This window comes from Mustela nigripes, chromosome 15, assembly GCF_022355385.1.
Source record: "Mustela nigripes isolate SB6536 chromosome 15, MUSNIG.SB6536, whole genome shotgun sequence".
Lineage (NCBI taxonomy): Eukaryota > Metazoa > Chordata > Mammalia > Carnivora > Mustelidae > Mustela > Mustela nigripes.
The window spans coordinates 32,514,502-32,539,330 of record NC_081571.1 but is presented as its reverse complement, the minus strand read 5'-3'; the positions used below and the strand labels follow the sequence as shown (position 1 = coordinate 32,539,330).

Below are 24,829 nucleotides of genomic sequence, written 5' to 3'. Positions count from 1 at the left end.
GGGGGGGGGGGGGGGGGGGGGGGGGGGGGGGGGGGGGGGGGTTGATTAAACCATTGCGCCTATTCTGAGCCGAGCTGGTTCCCCCTACAGTTTCTTCTCCTTGGTTTGAGTTCAGCCCAATGAAGCTCCTTAACATGTATTAATTCCTTTCCTATGTGTCAGACTCGTGAGATTTTTTAAAGCATAATTCTTCCATTTATTATTAACAACTTGCCTTTGAGCTTGATTTTATAAAAATTTACTTTAAGAATTGCACAGAATTCTAAAGACACATCTACTACCTTACATTTACTCGATGCTGTAGGGCTTACAGCGTGGTCACACACGTCATCGTCTTCTACTTAAGCTGTGGCAGGGTATGGTGGGGAGAAAATCAAAAAGCGAAAAATATGGGTTCAAATCCCAGCTCTGACACTATGGATGTGGCTGCAATTCTTTGAACCTCAGTTTTGTCACCTACAAACTAAGGGTCTGCCTCCTGTCCCCAGGGCCTTAGAACCTACTGGATAATGACTACACAGCTGCTGCTATAAATTACTAATTCCATTATGATCAGCTTTGGTCCTCCCTGTATCCCTGAGAGGGAGGTAAAGCCAGCATCAGCTCCCTTAAGGCAAAGGAAGAAAAATAAGAGTAAGCAGAGGTGCCTGGAAACTGCCTAATTGTTTGCTGTCATAGGAGCAGCAGCAGGTGTCTCAAAACAAAAGCTACAACAAACCGTGAGTTTTTAAAGCTGGCCGTAATAGTACATACTATAAAAATGACACCCAGACCTCCTTTGTTCTGAGCCTTGAGCTTCTCTTATCACATTACCATTTTGTTAACAGTCCTAGCACTCCGTTTCTGTAACACAGAATCCTTTACATGTTCTCTGTAAAAGGCCGTAGAAGCAGTTCTCCTCTCCTGGCTTCCGAAAGGGCCAGCTCTCCAGCCACAGCAGACCGAGATCTAATCCTAAATTTGCAGTACATTTCCGGGGCTTTATAAAAACAAGTAGTTGTTTTTTTTTTTTTTTTAATTTTTATTTTTTAAGGATTTCATTTATTTCTTTGAGAGAAAGGAAGAGCACAAGCAGGGGAGGGGCAGAGAGAGAGGGAGAAGCAGGCTCTGGGTTGAGGAGGGAGCCCTATGTGCGGTTCAATCCCAGGACACCGGGATCACGACCTGAGCTGAAGGCAGACGCTTAACCGACCGAGCCACCCAGGTGCCCTGTTTTTTCTGATTTTTTAAAAATGGTCATTACAGAAAATTTGGGAAATACATAAAAATACATAAAAGAATAGAAAAGAAAATCACCCACAATTGCTTAATCCACAGATGTTCATGTTAATAATACTAATGTTAATGTTTTGGTGAATTATTTTCGTGTGTGGGGGTGTGTGTGTGATACTCTTCATGATTAAAATAGTTATATTGCTCTGCGTTCTTACTATCTTTAGTTCTAAAATGTAGATTATAATGGGTATATCATATGTCATCAAATGGTTATAATTTAAGTCTTTTGTTCTTGAATACTTCAGCCATCTTCTGTTTTTCACTATTTCAAATAGCAATTCAAAATAATTATTTGAATATAGAAATAATTCATGGTGATAAACAGTTTAGCGTTTTCAAGCTTTGTCTGCATCTGATTCTTTTCTTTAGACCATAGAAGCGAATTATTTTTCCTGTGTTGTTTCTATTGTGCTTGGTGGGTCCTCTGGTGGACAAAGCCAGATTCAGGCAACATGTTTGTGTGAATTGGGAATATGTCCAGCTGTCAGTAGCAGAAAACTACACTCAGAGTGACTGAAACACAAAAGGACTTGTTTTTCTCCATAGTAGGCAATGTTAGGAGGGGGCCAGCATTGCTGATGTTTTTGGGCTTTCCTTCCCAGCTCCAGCCATCAACCACACATCAAGGAAGGAAGTCAGGAAGAGGTTGAGCAGTGCCAACCGTGACTTCCCTTTCATCAGGAACAGAAGGCTTCTCAGCCCCCCAGCATACTTCAGTGTGAACTGCGGGGTTTAGAACTGGTCACATGGGCAGCCCTAGCCACTGGAGGATCTGAGCAAGGGAGCAGACAACGTCTCTCCTGGGGGCAGGGACACTGCTGCCTCACACAAAAGCAGGGCTGTGTGGCAGGGGCAGGGAGAGGTGAGGTGAGGTGGGCAGCTGGGACTATGTGCTGCAAGCTGATTGCACATCGCCAGCTTGTAAGATGCCTAGGTCTGAGCACCCCACGCTTTCCCTGCACGCTTTAGCTTATGATGGGGTAGATTTATGCACCACTTGGTCTTATAAATTTTTCATCAGTTTTGTATAACTTTAAAATGCAGCTATACCCAAAGAGCATTCATTTCCTGGATGGAGCCATTTAATTTAAGGTGTGAATAAGTGGATTACCTGAGTGTTAGCCTCCTCCAATAACTTTAAGTTGTTTTAATGCAGCCATAAGCCTGGGGGAGAAGGTATAAATGAAGTGCTGCTTTTAGCTAAAAATAGGGAGAAAACATTTTAATTTCTCCAACCTATTGCAAACTAATAAGTACATGAAAGGAACAACCTGGCAAAATAAATTTGTCTTCTGGGTTATCAGACGGTTCTCAGCATCTCGCTGTAGAAGAAAATCCAGGGTTTAGCTTTGAAATCTCAGTGGTGTGGTTGATGCGAGGGACACCTGAAATGTGTTTTGTTATAGCTGGGAAATGTAGAAATGGTTTATGTTAAATAATACTTTGAACTGAAGACATTAAAGAACCAATCACTTGCTTTTTTCCATTGTTGTTCAGAAGCTGCAGAACAAAACCCCAAAGGATTTTCACTTCAAATGAAGGGCTCCTCTGTCCTTTATAGGATTTCAGAGACTATTCTATTGCTTTTCCTCAAAAAATCTTTGATCAAAAACATCAGATTAACCTAAGTCTCAAAGTTGGTATCAAGTAATTTTCACTTCCACTCAGGACACTCAGTATTCACACATTTCAGTTATCCAAAGGCAGGGCGACAAGACAGGCAAAGACAATATTGTGCAGAGAGTTACAAAGATAAGACACACACCACACTACACCCCCACCCCCCTACACACCACATACATACCACATATATTCCTCACAACCCCACACATACCCCCTACAGCCACCCTACATATCCCCCATATACACCACACATCCCAAATCCCCACCCACCACACACATACCACATACACACCCCACCACCCCACACATACCCCCTACACATACACACCCCCACACCCATCCCACGTACCCTACATGCCCCCCCGTATACACCACACACACACACACACCCCACACCACATACCCCAGATCTCCACACATCACACAGACACATCCCACCTTACACACACCACATACACACCCCACAACCCCACACACACCCTCCACACTTACATACCTCCAAATCCACCACACAATCCTACATATCCCCCCACATACACAAATGCCCACACATACTACAGACACACACACACACCCAACCCCACACATACCCCCTACATGTACACACCCCCACACCCTACATACCCCATACACATACACAACTCCCCGCCATCCCACACACACATGCAGTTCTCATTAAGTTTTTATTAGGTTAAATAATCTACCAGCACGTGACTCTAAATACACAGCATGCTTCGTTGTCCTCTTTGTTCAATGCATTTCATTTTTACTTACTTGCAGGAAGGCAAGATCATGCCAGTTAAATATGAAGAAAATTCTCTTATCTGGGTGGCTGTAGACCAGCCTGTGAAGGACAACAGCTTCTTGAGTTCTAAGGTCTTAGAACTCTGTGGCGACCTTCCTATTTTCTGGCTTAAGCCAACATATCCAAAAGGTAACATTTTAAATTCTCTTAATGCTGCTGGGAATTTCCCTGTTTGGGTGAGTTTCCTGTGAGCCTTCCACAGGCCTGAGCCTGCAACAAGGAAGATACATCGGGATGCGGGCCGAGCCGTGCCACGGTGTCTCAGTAATTGGCAAGAAAGATCAAAGAGAAGGAAGGTGACAGCCATGAATGTTTCCGGGAAGGGACTGAGCAGCAGGGTTAACAGGAAGTGGGTCACGGAGACAGAATACCACGGCATTATCTGCCGTTTTTACTTATGACGCTCCCCCCCCCCCTTTTCTGCTCTGCCCCTTAATCTAAGTTGTTTGCGCTTTCCAATTTTCCAATTTTTTTTTTTTAGTTTTTTATTCCTATCGCAGAGAATCAAGGGACTAAGAAGCCGTCATACTGCTGAATCTTTATTATGTACAAACCTAGAATTATGGGACAGCCAAAAGCTGCTGTGGGTACAGTCTGAGATTCTTCAAGTTCAAGGCTCGAGCATCTGGCTTCCAAGTCTCTTGAAAAGTAATGAAGGGCCCCTCGGGGTCAGAGCTAGCTTGGAACACACCTTCGAGCTCTCTGTGGGTGGCGAAGGCCGGGTGAGCCCTGAGGGCCAACTCTGCCCTGAATTTCTCTGTACCCAGGGGTCCTTTCACTCTTCACCACCAGTCGCCCCACTGCCCCCCACCCCACCCCAAAGGCCTACTTTGGAGCTGTGGCTCAAGAGTAGAAGAAAGGCCTTTCTCCCGGCACAGCTGAGATATACTCTGTCTTCTGAAATATTTTATGGGCTACAGAAGAGAGCAGCATGATAATAAAATACAGGCACTAAAACCACCAAGCTTAAAAGGGACAAGGGGCAGTGATTATTGAAAGGGAACAGTTACGGTTTCACAAGATGAAAGAACTTATGGAGATAGACGGTTGCACAGCAATGTGAATGCACGTAGCACCCCTCAACATTAAAAATGGTTATAATAGTAAATTTTATATTTTTCCCCAATTAAAAAAAACAAAAAGCAAAAAACAGACAAACAAACAAAAAACCCTCACTAGGCTTAGAGAGTCCAGGCTTCTGATTCTGTCACCCCTAATTTATTCCTACAGGTCACAAGTCTCATTATGTCCCAAAGCTTACATAAGATAGTTACTTTCTGGCCCAGGCAAAGCCAACAGGATCCAGTTTATAAGCCACTAGCAGTGGCTTCCTGGAAGAGTGAGTTGAGAAGGATCCTGAGGCCACATGCAGGCTCAATCAGGAATGGCAGGAGCAGTGGCTATCACCATTGGAGGGACTGGAGAGGGCTGCCAAACCGAGTCACTTTTGCTGTCCCTGCTCTTGCTCCGGTGGGCGCTTGCAACTCACAATCCTATGGTCTTTTGCCAAGAGCGGGCTTTTGATTCCTCACCTGCCCCCACATGCAACACGCCTTCTTGCTTTCCACCTCCCAGGAACTACCCCAATACCTGTCCCTGGTCCAGTCAAGGACAAAAGCCTCTGACTCTGCTACTATGTAGAGCTCTAATCACTTTCTGTTTGAGGAGAAGCCTCTTCTTACCCAGGAGCTCATTCATTTACTCCACACACTTTTCTGAAGGCTTCCTCTGTGCCATTTACTAGCTCGAGGTAGTTGGGATGCATTGGTGCAGAACAGACAAGACTCCCTGCCCTCAGGGAGTTCATGCTGTAGCAAGGGGAGACAGTAAACAAACACTAAATTAAAATAAAATCATATGGCAGCCTATGCAGTGCTATGGGAAAATAACAGAGCAGGGTATTGGGGGGTGAGGATGTGACTACGGAGTTAGTGTGACTGATGGGATGAGAACCTTCACCCTTTGGCAAAGCAAGCTCTGTACTTCCGAGATGTTGCTTGGCCCCTCACCGCCCAAAGCATTCAGTCCTCACAACACCCACCCAAGAACTACATGTTAAGTCCAACACCAGAAAAGTGGAAACCACCTAAATGGGGTAAATAATTGTTGGGGTCGCTAGAGGGCAGAATATTACACACATTAAAGATGGAGGATATTTTTTCCCCAGTCTTTCATAAATGCAGTCACATTTAACAATAAAATCGAGGAAATGAGACCCGCTCTGAGGATGCCTGGTCCCTAACACCTAATTCTAATAAAAGCTCCCCAACTCCAAGGTCCAGCAACACCTGTCTTGGATCCTTAAGCAGGCAGGTCATCAGCATCACACGGCTGTGTTTTCAGAGACAGTGGCGGCTGGACACGGTCAGGGGGAAGGCTGAGCACTGGCTGGGGGCCAGCGGCCAACCACTGTGCTACAGCTCAAGGCTTTATCCTCAGTCATTTTTTACCTACAACTGTCCAGGTAATTACAAATATCCCCATTTTATAGATGAAGAAACCAAGGTTCACGGAGATTTAGTAACCTGCCTGAAGTCATGAATGACTAAACTAATGTTTAGTTAAAAATAGCGCTGAGATTTGAATCCAGGGCTCCGTGATGCTTCTCCAACCATGAACTCAGAAACCTAGAAGCTATCTGTGGAAGCTCACGTGGCCGTAAAGCCCATCTAAGTTCTCAGAACTAACACAGCATTATGTAGTCATCACCACCTAACATTTCAGTACTTATATGCCAAATGCTATGCTAAAACCCTTAGACACAGCTCTATTCTCTATCACTACTCTGTGAACTGAATACATTACCTCCATTCTACAGATGAAGAACGACTCAGACACCAAGGCCAAAGCTATGTGCGACTTCCCACATGTTATTCAGCAGCCATGGGTCATGCCACAGGCCCCCTGTGGTGGTGTGAGGAACTAGAGCACTGGGCTGGGAGCCAGAGTTGTTCACCTTTGGCTCCTGTTTCTGTCACCCATTCTGTGATCTTAGCCAAGTGTCTTGGTCTTTCTGAGTCTTGATGCCCTTATGTATAAAAGTATCTGCTTTTTCTATCCTCTTACAGGATTTCAAAAAAAAATTAGCCAAGATAACAAATCTCCTAAAAACGATAAAGCTTCATACACATACAGTCTACTCAGAATGCACAGGGCTAGGGTACCTCATTGGCTGAGCTGGTAAAACATGTGACTCTTGATCTCAGGGTTGTGAGTTCAAGCCCCATGTCGGGTGTGGAGCCTACTAAAATACAACAACGAAAGAAAATGCTCAGGACTGCAAGTAACAGAATACCTGATCATTGGTGGTTTCAATAAATACAGGGTTTAGTCAGAAGTCTGGAGGTCGGTTTCTGACATTAGCAGCTACTCAGCGATATCACCAAGGCTCTTTCCTAGCTTACTGTTTGCTACCCACAGCACACTGGTTTATCACCCTTGCGCCTATCCCTTCTGGTCACAGATTGGCTCTCATAACCCAGATATATCTATGTTCAAGAAGACAAGCAGAGAAAGCTGTTTCAGTCCTCTTTTATCAAGAAATCAAAAGCTTTCTCAGAAACTGCACCAACATATTCTGCTTACATTTCACTGGCCAGAAATGTTCCAACTGGTCTCTTAATTGGAAGGGAGGCTGCGGAAACAAGTAGTATTTTACTTCCTCAGTCCCTATAGTAGAAGCATGTAAGGAAACAGAGAATTGAGAGTGGATTTTTGTCAGCTCACAGGGTTTCCAAATCTTGGTTATCTGTATCTTTAAGTATTAACCTAAGACTCTGAAACTATTAAAAATTCCTCAATACAAATTTCAATAATGAAACAAGAATGTGTTTTGATACCTCTTTATGCTTTTACCTTGATAAGCATAATACTTCCTCAGTTATCCAAATAAATGAATTAACTTACAGCAAAAAAAAAAAAATTTTTTTTTTAAGAAATCCAGAGAGAAAGAAGAGAATTGGTAAGAAAAATTGTTACAACTACTACAAGACCACACAGCGGACCACAGGGCAACCCAGGCCCTGGAGGACCAAGTAACGGAACCATACCTAGTGTTCAAGAGGATTCAGAACACTTTAACCCAGACAACCCTTACCATGTACGTACTGCTGTTTTCATGACTGCTCAGACATATCCCTTGAACAGAACACTGAAGTAGTGGTTATTTCTACTTGAGGTTTCAAATGAGCACTTAATAATCAACTTGGATTTTTATTCAATTATTTAAAAAATACATATGAATTTGTCACAAAGTTTATAAAATGAGGGTAAGACACTTAAGCATGGTCTCTCTAGTGCGAAATCCAGTTTTGTTGTAACCCTTATTCAAAGTTTTTCTGTGCTCTCCCCTTTATTGAGTTGTAGGCAAATCCGTGAAGACAAATTCGTATCAGGAATTTGATTATTCAAAAATTTATTTCCAAGAATGTGCCCTGAGGACAGTACATGGAATGAAAGTATTCTCTTCCCCCCCCTTTTATATCCACTTTATTCATCCATTCAGCAGACATTTGCTGAGAACCTGCTCTTTTCCAGGCCCTGTGCATGCAGAGAGGAGTTGGCTTCTGCCCTCAGGGGCTCTCAGTCCAGGTCGGGGACAGACTCATACACACAGATAAAACATTTCAGACTGAAACGCTGGGCACTGCTATTTATAAGGATGGCACTAATGTGCTAAAGACTTCTCAAATCTTCAAAAAAAATTATTTACCGTAAGTGAAGGGAGCAAAAGAATAGCAAATTTTTGTAACTAGTATTTTAAACAATTTTTTTCTTTTTAAAGATTTTATTCATTTACCTGAGAGAGATCACAGTAGACAGAGAGGCAGGCAGAGAGAGAGAGGGAAGCAGGCTCCCCGCCGAGCAGAGAGCCTGATGCGGGACTCGATCCCAGGACCCTGGGATCATGACCCGAGCCGAAGGCAGCGGCTTAACCCACTGAGCCACCCAGGTGCCCCTGTAACTAGTATTTTAAATGAAAAAATAATTCATGCATTTTTTTTTAAAGTTTATAAAAGGGTAAAAAATTTGTTACCCTTCCATTTCAGACACCTTCCCGACAGCCCAGTTTTCTTTGCACAAGAGTGTACCGCACTAACACATTTTTAACACCATAGAGCATACAAACTTCTATACCTTGTTTTCTTTCCAGTCACAGTATTTTGGAGATTGCTCTGTCTCCTACATACATATACCTCATTCATTTTAATGGCCACATCATCATATTCCATTGTGTGGATAGATGTACAGAAATTTAATTAGTCTTACTTTGGTGGACACGTAAATTATCACCCTATCTTTTGCTCTTAAAAATACCGTTAATAGTACACAACATTGTGTATGCCTCACACAGTCACGGGAAGGAGTACATGAGGTAATGCAGGCAAAGCTCTTAGTGCTTGGCACACAGTAGGCATCACCTTGCTCGGTTTAACTCTTAGTCATATATGTGTATCTCTTGTACATGTGTGGGAATTTTTTTTAGCATAATACAGCTGTATGGGTCTACTGAGTCAAAGGAGATGGTAATTTTACATTATTTAATGGAGGATGCTAAATTGTTTCCCAAGGAATTACACCAGCTTCATGTCTTCAATTGTAATGAACGGGTCTCATTTATTATCAAACTTAAAAAAAAAAAAATCTTTACCAGTCTCTTGGACTTGCGGTTTTTAATTATGTGTAAGGTTGAGCATCTTTTCTTAGGCCAATTCATCTATTTTTTCCTGTGTACCCTCTTCAGTTTTATAGTGTTTCACATGTTGCAAATTTATTTTCCAGTTTTAGACTAACATATTTTAGAAAGATTTAGAACCAAACATATTTTTTAAAATGACCCAAGCTTATTGGAAAATTCAGGACCACCACAGCACTTCATTCCCTAAAGCTCAAATAGTAAAAAGAGAGAAATGTATCTGAACAGGCAAACAGAAAATTTAATATAGTTTAATCTCCAGGTAGCTGAGCTAGGTAAATCTGGCTCAAGGGAGAGGGCATCAGCCCCTTCACAGGGGCAGGATGTGACTTTGCCTGTCTTGCTTCAAGACTTGAGTGATCCATTTTCCTTGAAAACTCCAATTCTTTATCAGTTTTTCCTTTATTTTGTGCTCATCTTTCAGAAGAAACATCTCCCTACGAGCTCAGTTCCTTTCAGGAGATATCTTGGGGTAACAACCTAAGATTTCCTCCCAGCTCTCCAATCCTAACAAACCTTTGTTGAACCCTCAGATGAGGAAATGCCTCAACCAACAGACTTTTGACTTCTCCCACCCTGGAAAAATCAGCTATAATCATTTAATGAGGTGGTTTTCTTTTTGCTGTCCCAGATGAACCTAGTTCGAGAGATAAGGAGGGGGAAAATGGAAAGAGTCTGAAGAATAAAGAAAAAAATGGTTTAAGAGTAAGGGAAATATTTTGACGATTAAATCTGAACGTAAGTTCTATCAGATGGTGTTAAGGAATTGTCAATTTTGTTAGGTATGATAATGGCATCGTAGTTATGTAGGCAAATATTGTTTTAGAGGCACACCCTAATGTATGTGTGAAATGTTACAATACCTTCAATTCTCTTGAAAGTCACTTCAAAATTTAAAATACTTCAGAAAAGATTAAGCAACTTTGACAAAAGGTTAGTGGAACTGTCAAAACTAGAAGTTCAGTTCACATTTTTTCCCCTTTCCAGTATGTTTGATATTCCCATAATAAAAAGCCCCCACCACCACCACCACCGAAAGGTAAGACTTGTTGGTATACCAGAAAAGGCGACAGCATTCCAAGGTTCACTTTGCTCAAGCCTAAACTATATTTGGTGCTGCATCTCCCCAGGTTTGAGTCCCTCAAGGAGAGATTTCAAGTGAATTAAGAATACACATTAAGGGCTTCTTGGCAATGTAACTCAGTAGCAGAGAATTCAGAATCTAACCCCCTGGGAACCTATGAAAGGGAAAACCAAATACACAGACTTGGCAGAGGTCAGCTTCCTTCCAGTTCTGTGATATCTCCAGCAGTGAAAATGGGGATTGTGTAGGTGATTTTTACTGCATCCATAATTTTATTTAGGTAATAATAATGGCACATAGAAACTAGAAAATAAAGTTTAAGGTCTTGAATTTTTAGACATTATATGGTGCCTTTTCCTGAGTGTTACAGAACCCTTAAGGTTGAAATGAAGGCAGAAATCTAAATGATGCCAGCATTCTCAGCCAGTGCAATTGTAACAGCAATCTATCAGCCCAGATCAATGAATTTCTGAGACCTGGAAGTCATCAGTACAAAATGGCATCAGGGTTCCACTAACTTAAAGTCAGTAGTTACAGAAATGTTACTTTTCAATGTCTCGTTTTTATTTGGCTAACTTAAAACAAGCTGAATCACTAATGAGTGGGAATCATGGCTCATTAAAGGCATGGAGAAACTTTGTAATATTAAAAACAAAAAACAACCTTCCTGCCAGTGACAGATGGAGGTTCCTTGGTATTTTAGAAGGAATTCTGAATTATAAGGGTCTAATAAGATTGAAAACCTCTTACAGAAAATTATGCTACAAAATTTTTATTATGAAGGAAACAAAATAATTGCCTTTTATTTCACAGCAGCAGGAGGGGGAAGGCATGACATTTGACCCTAGACTGGATCATGAAGGAATCTGCTGTATAGAATGCAGACGGAGCTACACTCATTGCCAGAAGATCTGTGAGCCCCTGGGGGGCTACTACCCATGGCCTTATAATTATCAAGGTTGCCGTTCGGCCTGCAGAGTTGTCATGCCATGTAGCTGGTGGGTGGCCCGCATCCTGGGCATGGTGTGAAATCACTTCATGTACCTGGGGTTTGTATCATAAAAACTCAAGAGACAACCAGAGTATGAGGCATCTTGATGCTGAAGGGACCACAAAGTATTTCATACTCAATATGAGCAATGTTACTCAAGATACCTTTCCCAGAAGCTCTCAACTGTTTTACAAAACTTTATCCAGAATGTGCAAAATGTACTGAAAAGGTAGTTTAAAATGTCATAACAATTTTTTTATTACTTGCTGTTTTTTATCTGCTTTGCTTTGCAAATAGGCCTACTTTAATAACACTAACTTCCCAAGCTACTTTGAAATAAACATGAAAAATCACTTACAATGTCAAAGATCTCAGTTGTACACTTGAGTTCATTTTAATCAAATCACTGAAGTAATTGTTTTTAGTTGCTATTTATACAGAATTCCTCCATTGTTCTTAACCTTTATTGTTCTTCCCAGTCTTGCAAATGTGCTCCAAAGTTCCCACATAAAAATACATACAAAAGAGTAAAACGGGACATATAATGGAATTTACCTGAAAGCAAGCAGTGTCAACTTCAAGGTGGAGCTCACAGGAAATCTGTAATTTATAGCTTGTGCAGGTATGGGATTAACAGGGGGCTGCCCTATGTCAGGAGTCACCCCATGGAAAAAAGCATTAGGATAGAGTGGGAAAATGAAGATAAATCTGACTTGTGCAGACGGACTTTCACTAACATTCTGAAAAGCAAGTCTTCACACCCTTTTCAATCTGTTCAGTGGTCAATGGGCATGAAGAAGCAGAGTGGTATCTACCTTTATAGTACAAATCAGGCTGGTGAGGTACTCTCATAGGGATAGGACTGACAGTGCTGCCTGGAAGATCTGGCTGAGAGGAATGGCTTATTTATTTATAATGACAGAAAGGCTCTTAGGAACAAGGACTGTCTTTAGAAACTGGAGTATTACATCAGGTAAATGGGCAGGTATTTTGTATTTTTGACATTTCAGTTTTGAATCACAGTTTGAGACAAATAACTTTCTTAAGGAAAATAAAAGCTTTTTAAATACAATGATTTAGAGAGATGACAGAAAGGTCTTGATATCATGACTCACACCAGTGCCATATTCTAAATAAACCGTATTACTATAGGTCTAGTTTGCCAATTTAAGTTGGTAAAATCTTAACAGTTTCTTAAATCTGGTTATCAGATCATCATTCAGATGTCTGCATTTAATGGAATATACAGTTAAGTTAGGTCTCTACATGAAAAAGATATGAAGGAAAGACACATGCAGAATTATATGTCCAATGGTCACATTGTTTTCAGGCAGCGGTGACTTTTGGCATAGACAGGAATTTTACATGTTTAGTCTTTAAAAACGGTTGTTACTCTATTCACTAAGCAAATGTGTGTCAATGGTTCTGCCTATCATCTCCAACCTCACTGTCCAGCAACAGGTACTTGATTCTAGAACTAAACAAAAAGGGAGGGGGGGAACCACCACAAAGACCCAGTGATCCCAGCCCACAAGAGCTTGTGGTCTCAGGAGAGACAGAGATAATCAGGACTCACAGTCACAAGCAAGCCTTGGCAAGGATGGGAGCACTGGGCTTCTTGGAGGAAGAGAATGCCTTTGCTAGGTCTTCAAGGATGAGTAGGGAGTTAGTTGGGTAAAGGTGACAGAGGAAGGAGTTCGGTAAAGTCAGAGGTATTAAGATGCATGATATAATCAGGCAAACAAGCATTCTGGTTGAGGAAGAACATATTAAGGTAGAAATGTAGATAGAAGAAAGTTTGCTAGCACAGAGGGAGCTGATGAGGTCTCCATTTTTAGATGGACCAACCTTGGTAGCTTTCCTTGAGAATGGAGCAGGTGCCAGATTTAGTAAGGAGCAAAGCATGTCTTGCGAAGGAAGGCTGTCTCTTGGAAAGGTACTCTCTTTAGAGTACCATAATTAAACAGAAGAAATATGGAAAGTGAATAGTCTACTTCATAATTAATAATAGAGTTATGTTGTGTTATGAAAAATCACAAAATACCCAAGGAAGTCAATAGAAAAAAATATTGATTTTTAAGGACAGAGGGGAGATTCAAGGTTGACTAAGGGTAGAAATGACAGACTCAAATAAAATGAAAGGCCTACTTTGAAGGAGGAGAATGAAGTGTACAAATGAAGAACATTTAGTAAAGGAAGACACACCAGAATATAAACTTTTCACAAACTGGTACTAATCCCCAGATTACCTTTAACCAGGCCAATCTAAAAGCTGCAAATGTAGCCCAGTTTGCTCTGCTGAATCTTTTTTTTTTTTTAAGATTTTATTTATTTGACAGAGAGAGAGATGACAAGTAGGCAGAGAGGCAGGCAGAGAGAGAGGGGGGAAGCAGACTCCCTGCTGAGCAGAGAGCCCGACACGGAGCTCAATCCCACCACCCTGAGATCATGGACCTGAGCCACCCAGGTACCCCTACTGTACTGAATCTTAACTCTGTGTGTACTCTGTGTATGTATATATTATATAAATGATACATGATATTTTATTATTTTACAGGTACTCATTTAATTTTCAGCATTGTTGTAAACCAATCCTATGGACATCACAGGTTAATATTCAAAGCCCTCATTTGACTCAGACTGGAAGGACTACTATAGCCTTAGGTGTGATAGCTGCTGCTACATATGCACAAAGAAAATGAAGAATGGTCATGGTGGGTTCCAGTAGTTTCTTTCTATGTTACATTAACATATCTCACCAAAATATGCCAACATATGTCCACTGCAATTTTAAAAACTTGTCAAAACTTCTTCCTCCTTCCACCACCACCACCTCAAATAAATGACAAGAGAAAAGTAAATACATTCAGAATAATCACTTAACCCACTCAACAGTTGTTTCTTACACCAGATTTTATTGCACTCTGATATACAAGCTACATTCTTACAAAATAGAAATTTCTTGTGTGTAGGGGATAAATTTCTGTATAATTAATTTATATAATATAAGCTATATAAGCTGAATATGCTGATGTTCTGTGAAAATTTTATAGAAAGGGTCACAGTATTTTTTAGAGTTAACTGCCTTACTGAGCGGGGGAAGAGGGAGTGGACAAAAGTCTACATGCATAGATAGTATTGGTAGCGTACCTCAAACAGGAAGGTATAAATTTGAGTCGATGCAAATGTTAGCAAAAACATTTTACAGGCACAGCTGAATTTTAGTGTTTATAAAAGGAAGGTGAACTCCTTCTGAAGGGCTTCTGTACATATATGCATGCTCGTATCCTATATGCATATACAGATTACACTTTGAAAAAGCCCAATATAGTATTCAGAATCAAATTTACAAACAGTTTAAGTTAGTGTTGCCTGACTTTTAACAATAAAAGGAATTACTACAGATTTTATTTAAAACTGTTTACATTCAAAAGTAATCAATTTCCATATAGTTTTTAGGTACTTACCCCGTAGAGGTAAGTACATCTAATATATACATTTATTGCATGAATGAGCTAAACCTAGCAAACAGCCAATTTTAGGCTTCCTGACTCTTTTCCTTATCTTAATAGTTTTTAAAGTCAAATATATACGAGTCAGTCATTATTAGGGTATATGTTATCATCAAAGTGATAAAAATCAGTAATGGGACCGGAAATAGTACATCCACTAAGCTATAACTAAGTCCTTAGATTAAAACATCAAATTATTTAAAAACTATTTGTTTTAAGAGGTATTCCCCACAAAGTTCCTTATATGAGCTTAGCAGTAACTTTACAGATGTTCTTGTCATACTCCTATTCTCTCTGTGCCTGCTCCTTTACAAAAAATTCTCTTTGCATCAAATTCCTACAATTAGAACCCCAGAAAATTCAACCTCTTTTTTCTCAGATGGCTACAAAAATTTGAGTAACAATGAGACAGATTGAAATAATCTCTATATACTTTTTAAAAACTAGGATTGTATTTGTAAATTCACTTGCAATTACTTAAAAAACAAACAAACAAACCAACCCACAAAAAACTCCAAACATGATTGTGGTGGTTTCCTGTCCTTCAGACTTCCAAGGTGTGGATTATTTCATTGCAAAAAGTTCTCTTTTCAACTGTTATATTCCATTAACCTAGACTATTATCCATTTTTATATAATGAATTCACTTTATACTGACATAGCTAAAGACCTTGGAATAAACTAGTCAAGCATAAACTTTCCTTTCAGAACATAATGCTTTTAAATGCCAGTTTTCTTTTCAATTAAAACCATATTCCTGCCTGTTACTGAGTTAGCTAGACAACTACACAGTAAAAGAGATCTCCACAGGATATAAGATACTCAACCTAACACACATGATACTCAACCTACTCAACCATCCCCATAATTTTTAATATTCACTTAGCACCTATGCATAATTAGGCAGCATCTGAGAACATTCCAGTTGCTAAAGTAGAAAGTTTCTCATTATACACCAGTACTATGCCATTGCTCTCAATGAATACTGAGTTTTCTAACACTGTCTGCTCAATTTTACTAATATCTCAGCAGTGACAAGTTAGCATCTTGTCCAAATATTCTCAGTTTGTTTCACTTCGAAAAAGATTTCCTTTCACCAAGTGTAATACCACACAGTTACATAAATTCAATCAGCTTACCATAATGACAGAGGAACGAAAATAATCATTCAGCGTCTCTCCTCTGCCTTACATCCACCTAAGAGGGAAACAAATTCTACAAAGGAACAAGCACCCAAGCAGCTGAAAATTATAGGAAATAAGGCATTAGAGAACATTAAGTGCTAACATCATTTCTTTGGTCTCTCCTATACCCCCTTGAAATCGGGTGTTTAAGGGCAGTGCCCTTCACAATTCAAAATTACCGGGTCGTTAAAAACATGGATTTTTCCCAGCCCTATTCCAACCTACAGATTCAAAATCTCAGGAGGGAACCAAAAAAAGGCTATATATTAAAAAACAAGCTTCCCAGGTGAGGGTTATTCACCACTGAGAACTACTATGCTATGTATTATACGGAATATCTGACTACTGCTATAATTTTGAATTGCCTGATAACTTGGGGCAACTGCCAGAAAGTCAGTACATGTTAGGGGAAATAAAATTTTAGGTGAGTTAGATTCGGATTCTGTCACCAACTATGTGTGTGTGCTGTGTTAATGAATTGTTATTAAAAAAAAAAACAGTATTATGAGTGCACTCTGGAAAAAAATGCTCCAGTAAAACCAAAGGTTTGGACTAGACAGTATTTAAGATTCATTCCAGCTCTAAAATTCTGATTTCATTTTTCTTTGCTTTGTCTCCTTGTATTGACAGGGGATGAAATGCAAATACATGTTTAAGGGAGCAATAGGTATCAAAGCTATTTCTAGTCTTGGCAAATGGGCCATAAAAACATGCCCTGCTGATCTGATTTTTACAATTCTATTAAAACATAAAACCACATACCACACTTATTCTTAAGTCCCTGTTCACAACGAGGCATTTTATCTAATTCAATTTTGACTCTGTATCTACTCTGCTATAAACTATACTTATATTCCAGACAAGAAATAGCTTTGCTAAACAAAGATTACACTGAAATGTGATATTACTATAATTTAACATGTGAGGAGAAAAGGGCAGGTGAGTTCGGAGACTGAAGGATTCCCATACACCCATTAAGTCATATACCAAAATGGAAATTCATTCGCATCAGTACTTCCAGATATTCAGAGTAAGACTCCACAATAATCCCTATTAGATTTATAAAGTAAATTTAACTTGACTGTATGAACATTTGGTAAAAATAAAATTTTCAAAAAGAATGACAACTGACAGAATTTTGAGTGAGGACAACAGGATTTTCAGCTAGAACAAGCTCTGGCTTGGCAACCATCGTCTCACCTGTACTCCCTGCAAGCCCTACCCAATCCAGACTTCCCCTCTCTCCCTTGTCCCCCCAATCAGGAATCTCAACCCTTTGTTCACTCCTGCATTGGGCCTTCCCATCTGCCATTCCTTCTGCAGGGGGAGGCACTTTCTCAAACATCTGCACAGCTCCTTCAAGTCTGTGTTCTAATGTCACCTGCTTAGTTCTTACTTCATCTTTTATCTCAGATTTGTTCTCTTTGAATATTTAGTTTTCTTCCTCAGCACTAACATCACTTAATATACATGTTGATTATTTATCTCATGAGCAAAGATCCATGAAAGGCAGGGGATTCGGGGTTCCTCACCAGTGTGTCCCTACTGCTTAGAACAGTGCCTAGCACATGCCTGGCATTCAGTAAATTAATCAACAGATATATCCTGAATTATGTATTTTTCACTTTCCTATATTTTTCTAATACCTAAATTAAAGTGAAAACCCACTTAAAAAATACATAGCTTTGGGCGCCTGGGTGGCTCAGTGCGTTGAGCCTCTGCCTTTGGCTCAGGTCATGATCCCAGGGTTCTGGGATAGAGCCCCACATACGGCTCTCCACTCAGCGGGGAGCCTGCTTCCCCCTCTCTCTGCCTGCCTCTCTGCATACTTGTGATGTCCCTCTCTGTCAAATAAATAAAAATCTTAAAAAAAAAAAATACATAGCTTTTGACAGAAAGACCTCAAGGGTGTTCACACTGTTAAAAAATAAAGTACACAACCCCCACCAAAGACCGTCATATGATATTCAATATCTTAAAACTTCTTTGGAGGTTTTGAGGGAAAAAAATGTACAAATAGTTCAAATTTTTGTATCCAGAAACTGGTATGTTTATAAGTGAAATTGCTTGACTCGCTCTTGGTTTCCAGACCCTTCCATATGCCCAAACCAATTCCATGCCTGGCTTTATAATCTCTGGCCTCTCTGCCTCTTTAACTCTACCCAAGTTTGCTGGGCTCAAGATTCTTCTGGAAGAATGACTAACCCAGTTAGAAAGTAAACTTCAGTCCCATCTTTAAGAAAACATATATATTTTGGTTTTCAAACAATCAAGACAAAAGAAAAAGAAATCTGAAAAATCAATAACAAAATAAAAAACACATGGATATCACCTTGGTTTTGATTACTTACAAAATAAGTGCTATTCCCTCTAGTAATATAGGTAAGTTAAAAACAAATTAGATTTAGCTCTCATGGCCATGAGTTAAAAACCTACTGAAAAATTACTATTTTGTCTATATTGATGAATAAGTGAAGTGATCAATTTTAAGGGAAGGATATAAAAAAGTAAAATTTTTAAAACTAGTTAGTTTGGGGGAAACAGCAGTTCCAATACTTGATTATCTACTATGTGAAAGGCACGGAGCTCTGCATCAGTGATCCAAAGCTAAGGAAACACCACTCTGAGATCGACACACAAGGTGAAAAAGGTAACTGGCAGCGGATCCTAAAACCAGGGACCATGAGAGGCGCCGTGAAAGGCATCAAGGCACTTCCACATCACAGCTTGAGTGGCAAAGAATTCCTGTAGAGGACATGGAATGGGGCACTTCATAAGAGTACTGACATTCTCACTGGGGACACTTAAAGAATAATTGGGAAAAAATAGGGGCATTCTATGCAGCATTAAGACCATAAGCAAATGCATCCATCATTCAATAGGTTAACAACATTCCACAAATTCTGAGGCCCACTTCCTATGTACCAGGTACAGCAGATACAAAGTTGGAAGCCACCACCACCAACCTCCCCCAAGCAGCTGTCACACAGGAAGAAACAGGTCATGTATAGTGACTTAATAATAAAGAACAGATCTGACTCAAACATATTTGTAAGACAGTCACATAGAGTAAGACTCTGGCCTATACACAAAAGCCCATGCATGATTATGACAACCAGCTCCAAACCATTTATGAAGAGAATTCCAGTCTTCCTTTAAGTCACTGAATCCACCTGGGTTGCCTTTAAGTCTATTCATTAATGGGCTGAACTAGGATCATCTTCTAGTTAAAAGGAGCAGGATGGAATAGAAAACTATGCCCACTCCAGATTTAGTTAATTTAGCAAGCCAGCTCACTTGCACCTAGATGACTTGACTAAAAGGAAGACCACTAAAATCTTTAACTTTCATCTCCAACAAATGGAGGCCCCTTAAAAAAAAAAAAAAAGAAAAAAACAACCTTCCTGGTCTCTGCCATTACTGTAAAAGGCAAGCAACTGGAGACAGTTGCAAGCTTACGTGCTCCAGGCACCTGCAGCCCTCTAACCAGCCTTGTCAGTGCCCGGTCAATCCCCAGTGTTATAACTCCAAGCAACTGCAGAGGCTTTTCCCAATCCTTCCCCTTCATCAGCTCAAGGAAACCACTCTCTAGTTAAGACTGAGTATCTCGGGGCACCTGGGTGGCTCAGTGGGTTAAGCCGCTGCCTTCGGCTCAGGTCATGATCTCAGGGTCCTGGGATCGAGTTCTGCATCGGGCTCTCTGCTCAGCTGGGAGCCTGCTTCCCTCTCTCTCTCTCTGCCTGCCTCTCTGCCTACTTGTGATCTCTGTCAAATAAATAAATAAAATAAAATTTAAAAAAAAGACTGAGTATCTCTATCCTTACTGACACTGAAGCTACACTTGGTGCTCAGCTCCAATGTTATTAAATAGCTCCTGCCCTGGAATATTAAAGTAGTTCAAATAGTATGGGTTTCCAATAAAACTCAACAAGTTCCTACCTCTAAACCTATTCCCTTTTGTTTAGGCCAAGAGATATCCACCCTTTACTCCTTAGCTCTTCTGCCTCCCCTTGACTGGGGGGATATTTCTTTGAAAATATGCTGGAATTTCTCCTGAAAGGGGGGAAATAATTCTAGAATTTGAAAGCAGCAATCAAAAGAGCCACATAGGTTAACAACATGATCCTGCAACGTTTTATTTATTCTGTCTTGATGGCACTAGAACTAATTATAAGGACAATGATCATTTGTCCCTATTGAACCAGCAACCACTCTCCTTATGGGCAAAACCCTCAACTGTTATCGGCAGAATGTCACAGTGCACCTCCTATTAAGATCCCAATAGATCTCTCAAAGCCTCTCCCTAGAATTAATCAATACCCTATAAATAAGGAGGTTCTCTAGGGTATTAAGCTCACAATGGAGGACTATATAGGCCTGGGGCCTCATTATCCCCTGTACTAGTCCCTCTCTATTTTACCTGTTTTAAAAAAAAAAAAAAATGGTTGCAGAATGGAGCTTTGTACAGGACCTCCAAGCCATAAATAGTACAGTGGTCATCCTTCACCACCCAGCTGTTCCCAATCTCTATACTCTCCTTTATTGGCCTCTATCCTGCTGAAAGCAAGTATTTCACCATGGTTGTCTTCTTTAGCAACTCAGTAGATAATGCCAGACAACATCTCTTAGCTTTTACTTGGGAAGGACATTACACCTAGATGGTACTCCCCCCAAATTCTCCTGAAAGTCCTTTGTACTTCTCACAAACCTTAAAAACTGATCTAGAGGGGTGCCTGGTGGCTCCGTGGGTTAAAGCCTCTGCCTTCAGCTCAGGTCACGATCCCGGGATCCCAGGATCTCGGGGTCAAGCCCCGCATCGCATGGGGCTCTCTGCTCAGCAGGGAGCCTGCTTCCCCACCCCCCTGCCTGCCTCTCTGCCTACTTGTGATCTCTGTCAAGTAAGTAAAATCTTTAAAAAAACAAAACAAAGCAAAACAAAAAAACTGATCTAGATCATATAAAATTTCCTGAAAGCTCTGCCCTACTGCAATATGTAGATTACTTGCTTCTCTGCTTTTCCATCTGTTAAAACTTTTAGCCTTATAGGGACACGAAGTCTCCAAGAAAAACCTGCAATTCGTTCAAATTCTGGTTTGGTATTTAGAGCACCTAATTTTGGAACAGGGGCTATGATTACATCCAAACAGGTGTCACGGCATCCTACACTTCTCAAAAACCAAAACTAAGCACCAATTACAAGGTTCTCTCTTGGCCACTCTCAAAAATTCAATTCCAAACTTCTTTCTTATGGTGCAACTCCTGTATGTTTACTAAAAAACAACAAACCTGATCCTATTATTTGGTTAAAACCAACATAACTGAGTCTTTAAAGTCTTAAACAAAAGACTAACAAATCCCCCTGTCCTTAGACATCTTGATAATCAATTTCCCATTTTCCCTTTTACATAATGAAATGGAGAGGAATGTCCTTGGGGTACTTGCCCCAAAACATGGGAAACACCATTGGCATATAGGTTATTACAGCCAACATCTAGACCCTGTGACTTAAAAGCACACTCCACTCTCTGCCTCAGAGCCATTCCTGCCATTGTTCTTTTATTCAAGGTCCCTGAAGAAATAATCATGGGATCCTTTCTTACTAGTCGTGTTCCCTGTTCATAGAAGCCCTTCTAAATTCTCCTCATACTCAATTCCTCTGTTAGTTGCCTTACCTCCCATAAAATCCACTTACTAAGTACTCCTCACAGCAGTACCCTTTACCTGTGGTTTCACTTTCTAGCAGAGTTGGAGAAGTTGTTTAAGGAGACAAGACAGTATCCAAATCAAGTGTGCAAATGCAATGAAACTGGGCTCTTCTAAAAGAAGATGGCCAACAGAACCTACATTAATAAAAGAGCAAAAGAGGCAGTACAGCATAAAAGAGGGAAGGACAGATTAACTCTGATACCATGTGACACTGCTGCAGGTATATGATACAGCCAGGTGGAGCATACAGAGGAAAGAACCCATGTGCTTGCAAAAACAAAAGCAAATTATCTGCCTGACTCCTGGTAACATAATCACAAAGCGTGGGTGACAGCCATTTTATTTATGTGATGGTTCCACAAATGCTTCATCTCAGAAGTGAAAAAATACTCAGAAGAGGAAGAGTTGGAATTTAAAGTCCTATTTAAATAGGACTTGGCTATCCTGAGTCTGTTTGCTATTTAAATGAAAATGCTGAGGCTATAACTCTGACCTCCAAATATAACCTCACTGATTAAGCCCCCTGACCAAAACATCTTTAGGTTTGTCAAGGCCACATACACCTGCCTTGAATTTGATCACATTCCATTGGCTAATCTGGACATAATGCAATGCTGGAAGTCATTCACTATTGCTGATATAGTAACATTCATAAAAGTTGCAATGAATGAATTAAAACCAGAAACTATATATGACTGCTGGAAGAGCTTATGGAATCAAGTCATGAGTGACTTTAAAGGCTTGCACGGGACTGATGGAGAAGTTAAAAAAAATCCTTCACATAGCAAGATAAATAAGTGGATTAGAACTAGCCAATCTATTTGATGAGTAAGTTGAAGCACATACTGAGGAACACCTAGAAGTGTTACCAAATGAGGCAGTGAAAGAACTTGTTGAGTCATTTACAAAGGAAGAAGATGAAGAAACTGAAGCAGAAAATAAAGCAGAACCAGCAATGTGGTCATTAGCAAAATTTGCTGAAGTGTTTTGAATTGCACAGACATAAAGTGACAAAATCACGGAATATGATCCTCAAATGGAACAAAGGACTAAATTCACCTGTATGATCCCTGAAGGATTACAATCTCTGCAGCAACACTCTGACAGTTAAAAATAAAGAGACAAATTTCAATTACAACGTTCTTCTAAAAGTTTTAGGCAAAAAAAACTCTACAACTTTTAAGTACCCCAGTCTTTGACACTGTCAAGGCTTGATGATCCAGGACCATCTGAAGGAGATGATCATCCTTCTGAACTTATTGTTAGAAAGTCTTTAACCTCATATTATTTTATTTTTTTTTTAGAAAGATTTACTTACTTGAGAAAGAGAGAGAGACAGATGGCATGGGGGGCAGCAGTGGGTGGGAGGGAGAATCTGAAGCAGATCTCATGCTGAGTGTGGAGCCCAAAGAAGGGCTCAATCTCACAACTCTGAGATCATAACCTCAGCCAAAACCAAAGGTCAGGCACTTGACTATGCCACACAGGTGTCCCAACATCATATATTTTAAACTTTATCACAGGTATGTACATATAGAAAAAACAGTGTGTGTGTGTATATGTGCGTGTGTGTGTGTATGTGTATATATATGGTTCAGTACTATCTGCTGTTTCAGGCAACCACTGGAAGTTCTGGTAAAGCATCCCATGGAGGTAAAGGATGTGGGGAAACTACTATATAAATCTTTCTCACTATAACAATCTTCATTCTGCTACTCTTCTCCTCTCCTTTACTGATAAAACTTCTCATGACTGCTTATTATGAATGGACTCCCTCCATGAAGACTTCCAGGAAACTCCTTTGGATAGCACTGATTCCATGTTTTACTAATAATACTTATTTAAAAGGTGAAAATGGTAAATACTGTGCTGGCTATGCACTTCCAACTCACTCTGAAGTTATTGAGTTGGCACTTTGCCTTTGGCCACCTTAGCCCAACAGGCTGAACTGTATGGTCTCCCCAGGCCTGCAACACTGTAAATATGGGCATACCTTGTTTTAGTGGGCTTCACAAACACTGTTTTTAAAAATTGAAGGTCTGTGGCAATCCCGCCTCCAAGCAAACCTGCTAGTTCCATTTTTTCCAACAGCATTTACTCACTTTGTGTCTCTAGGTCATATTTTGGGTTTTCACAGTAATTCAGAGTGTTGCATTACTGCTGTATATGTTACAATAATCTGTATCTTTTTTTTTCTTTTTTTTTAGAGAGAGGTCACATGTGGGTTAGCATGAACAGGGGGAGGGGGAGTAGGTGAAAGGGGAAGGGAGAGTATCTTGAGCAGGGTCCATACCCAGCAAAGACCCCCAACACAGGGCTTCATCTCACAACCAAGATCGTGACCTGAGCCGAAATCAAGAATTGGATGCTTAACCAACTGGGCCACCTAGGTGCCCATGACCAGTTATTTTGATAATACTATTACAGTTTGGGGGTAGCATAAACCACACCCATATAACACACTGAACTGAACTGGTAACTGTGTGTTCTGACTGCTCCACCAACCAACCATTCACCCACATCTTTTTCTTTAGTCCTGCCTGTTCTCTGAGACACAACAACAATGAAATGAGACAAATAACCCTACAATGGCTGCTAAGTGTTCAAGTAAAGAAAGAGTCACATGCCTTAATTTAAATGGAAAGCCAGAAATGATTAAACTTAGTGAGGAAGGCATGTTGAAAGCTGAGACAAGTTGAAAGTTAGGACTCCTGTACCAGCCAGCCAAGTTGTGTGAATGCAATGGAAAAGTTATTGAAGGAAATTAGAAGTGCTATCCCAGTGAACACAATGGGAAAGCACAACAGCTTTACTGATGATGTGAAGAAAGTTTAGTGGTCTCGACAGAAGATCAAACCAGCCACACAATCCCTTCAGTCAAAACCTAATCCAGAGAAAGTCCCCGACTCTCTTTAATTCTATGAATGCTGAGGGTGAGGAAGCTGCAGAAAAGT

At 40.3% G+C, this 24,829-nt stretch overlaps 1 protein-coding gene and 1 long non-coding RNA gene across 3 annotated transcripts in view; one reads left to right on the top strand and one right to left on the bottom strand.

Annotated features, from left to right (window-relative positions):
• CNMD (chondromodulin) overlaps positions 1 to 11,826 on the top strand; it is a 25,334-nt gene extending 13,508 nt beyond the window's left edge. The window contains exons 5-7 of one of the 2 annotated variants that reach the window (XM_059378053.1): positions 3,679 to 3,832; positions 7,639 to 7,802; positions 11,299 to 11,826. In XM_059378053.1, coding sequence (XP_059234036.1) covers positions 3,679 to 3,832; positions 7,639 to 7,802; positions 11,299 to 11,511 — 531 coding nt within the window. In that variant the 3' untranslated portion in view covers positions 11,512 to 11,826. Of the gene's footprint in view, positions 1 to 3,678; positions 3,833 to 7,638; positions 7,803 to 11,295 lie in introns of both variants that reach the window. The other variant, XM_059378052.1, reaches the window with a different exon arrangement.
• Positions 11,553 to 22,961, bottom strand: LOC132002850 (uncharacterized). The gene is made up of 2 exons (XR_009400038.1): positions 16,125 to 22,961; positions 11,553 to 14,306 (listed from the first exon to the last, which is right to left on the bottom strand). It is a non-coding gene; the product is annotated as an uncharacterized LOC132002850 (long non-coding RNA).
• Positions 22,962 to 24,829: the final 1,868 nt, after the last annotated feature.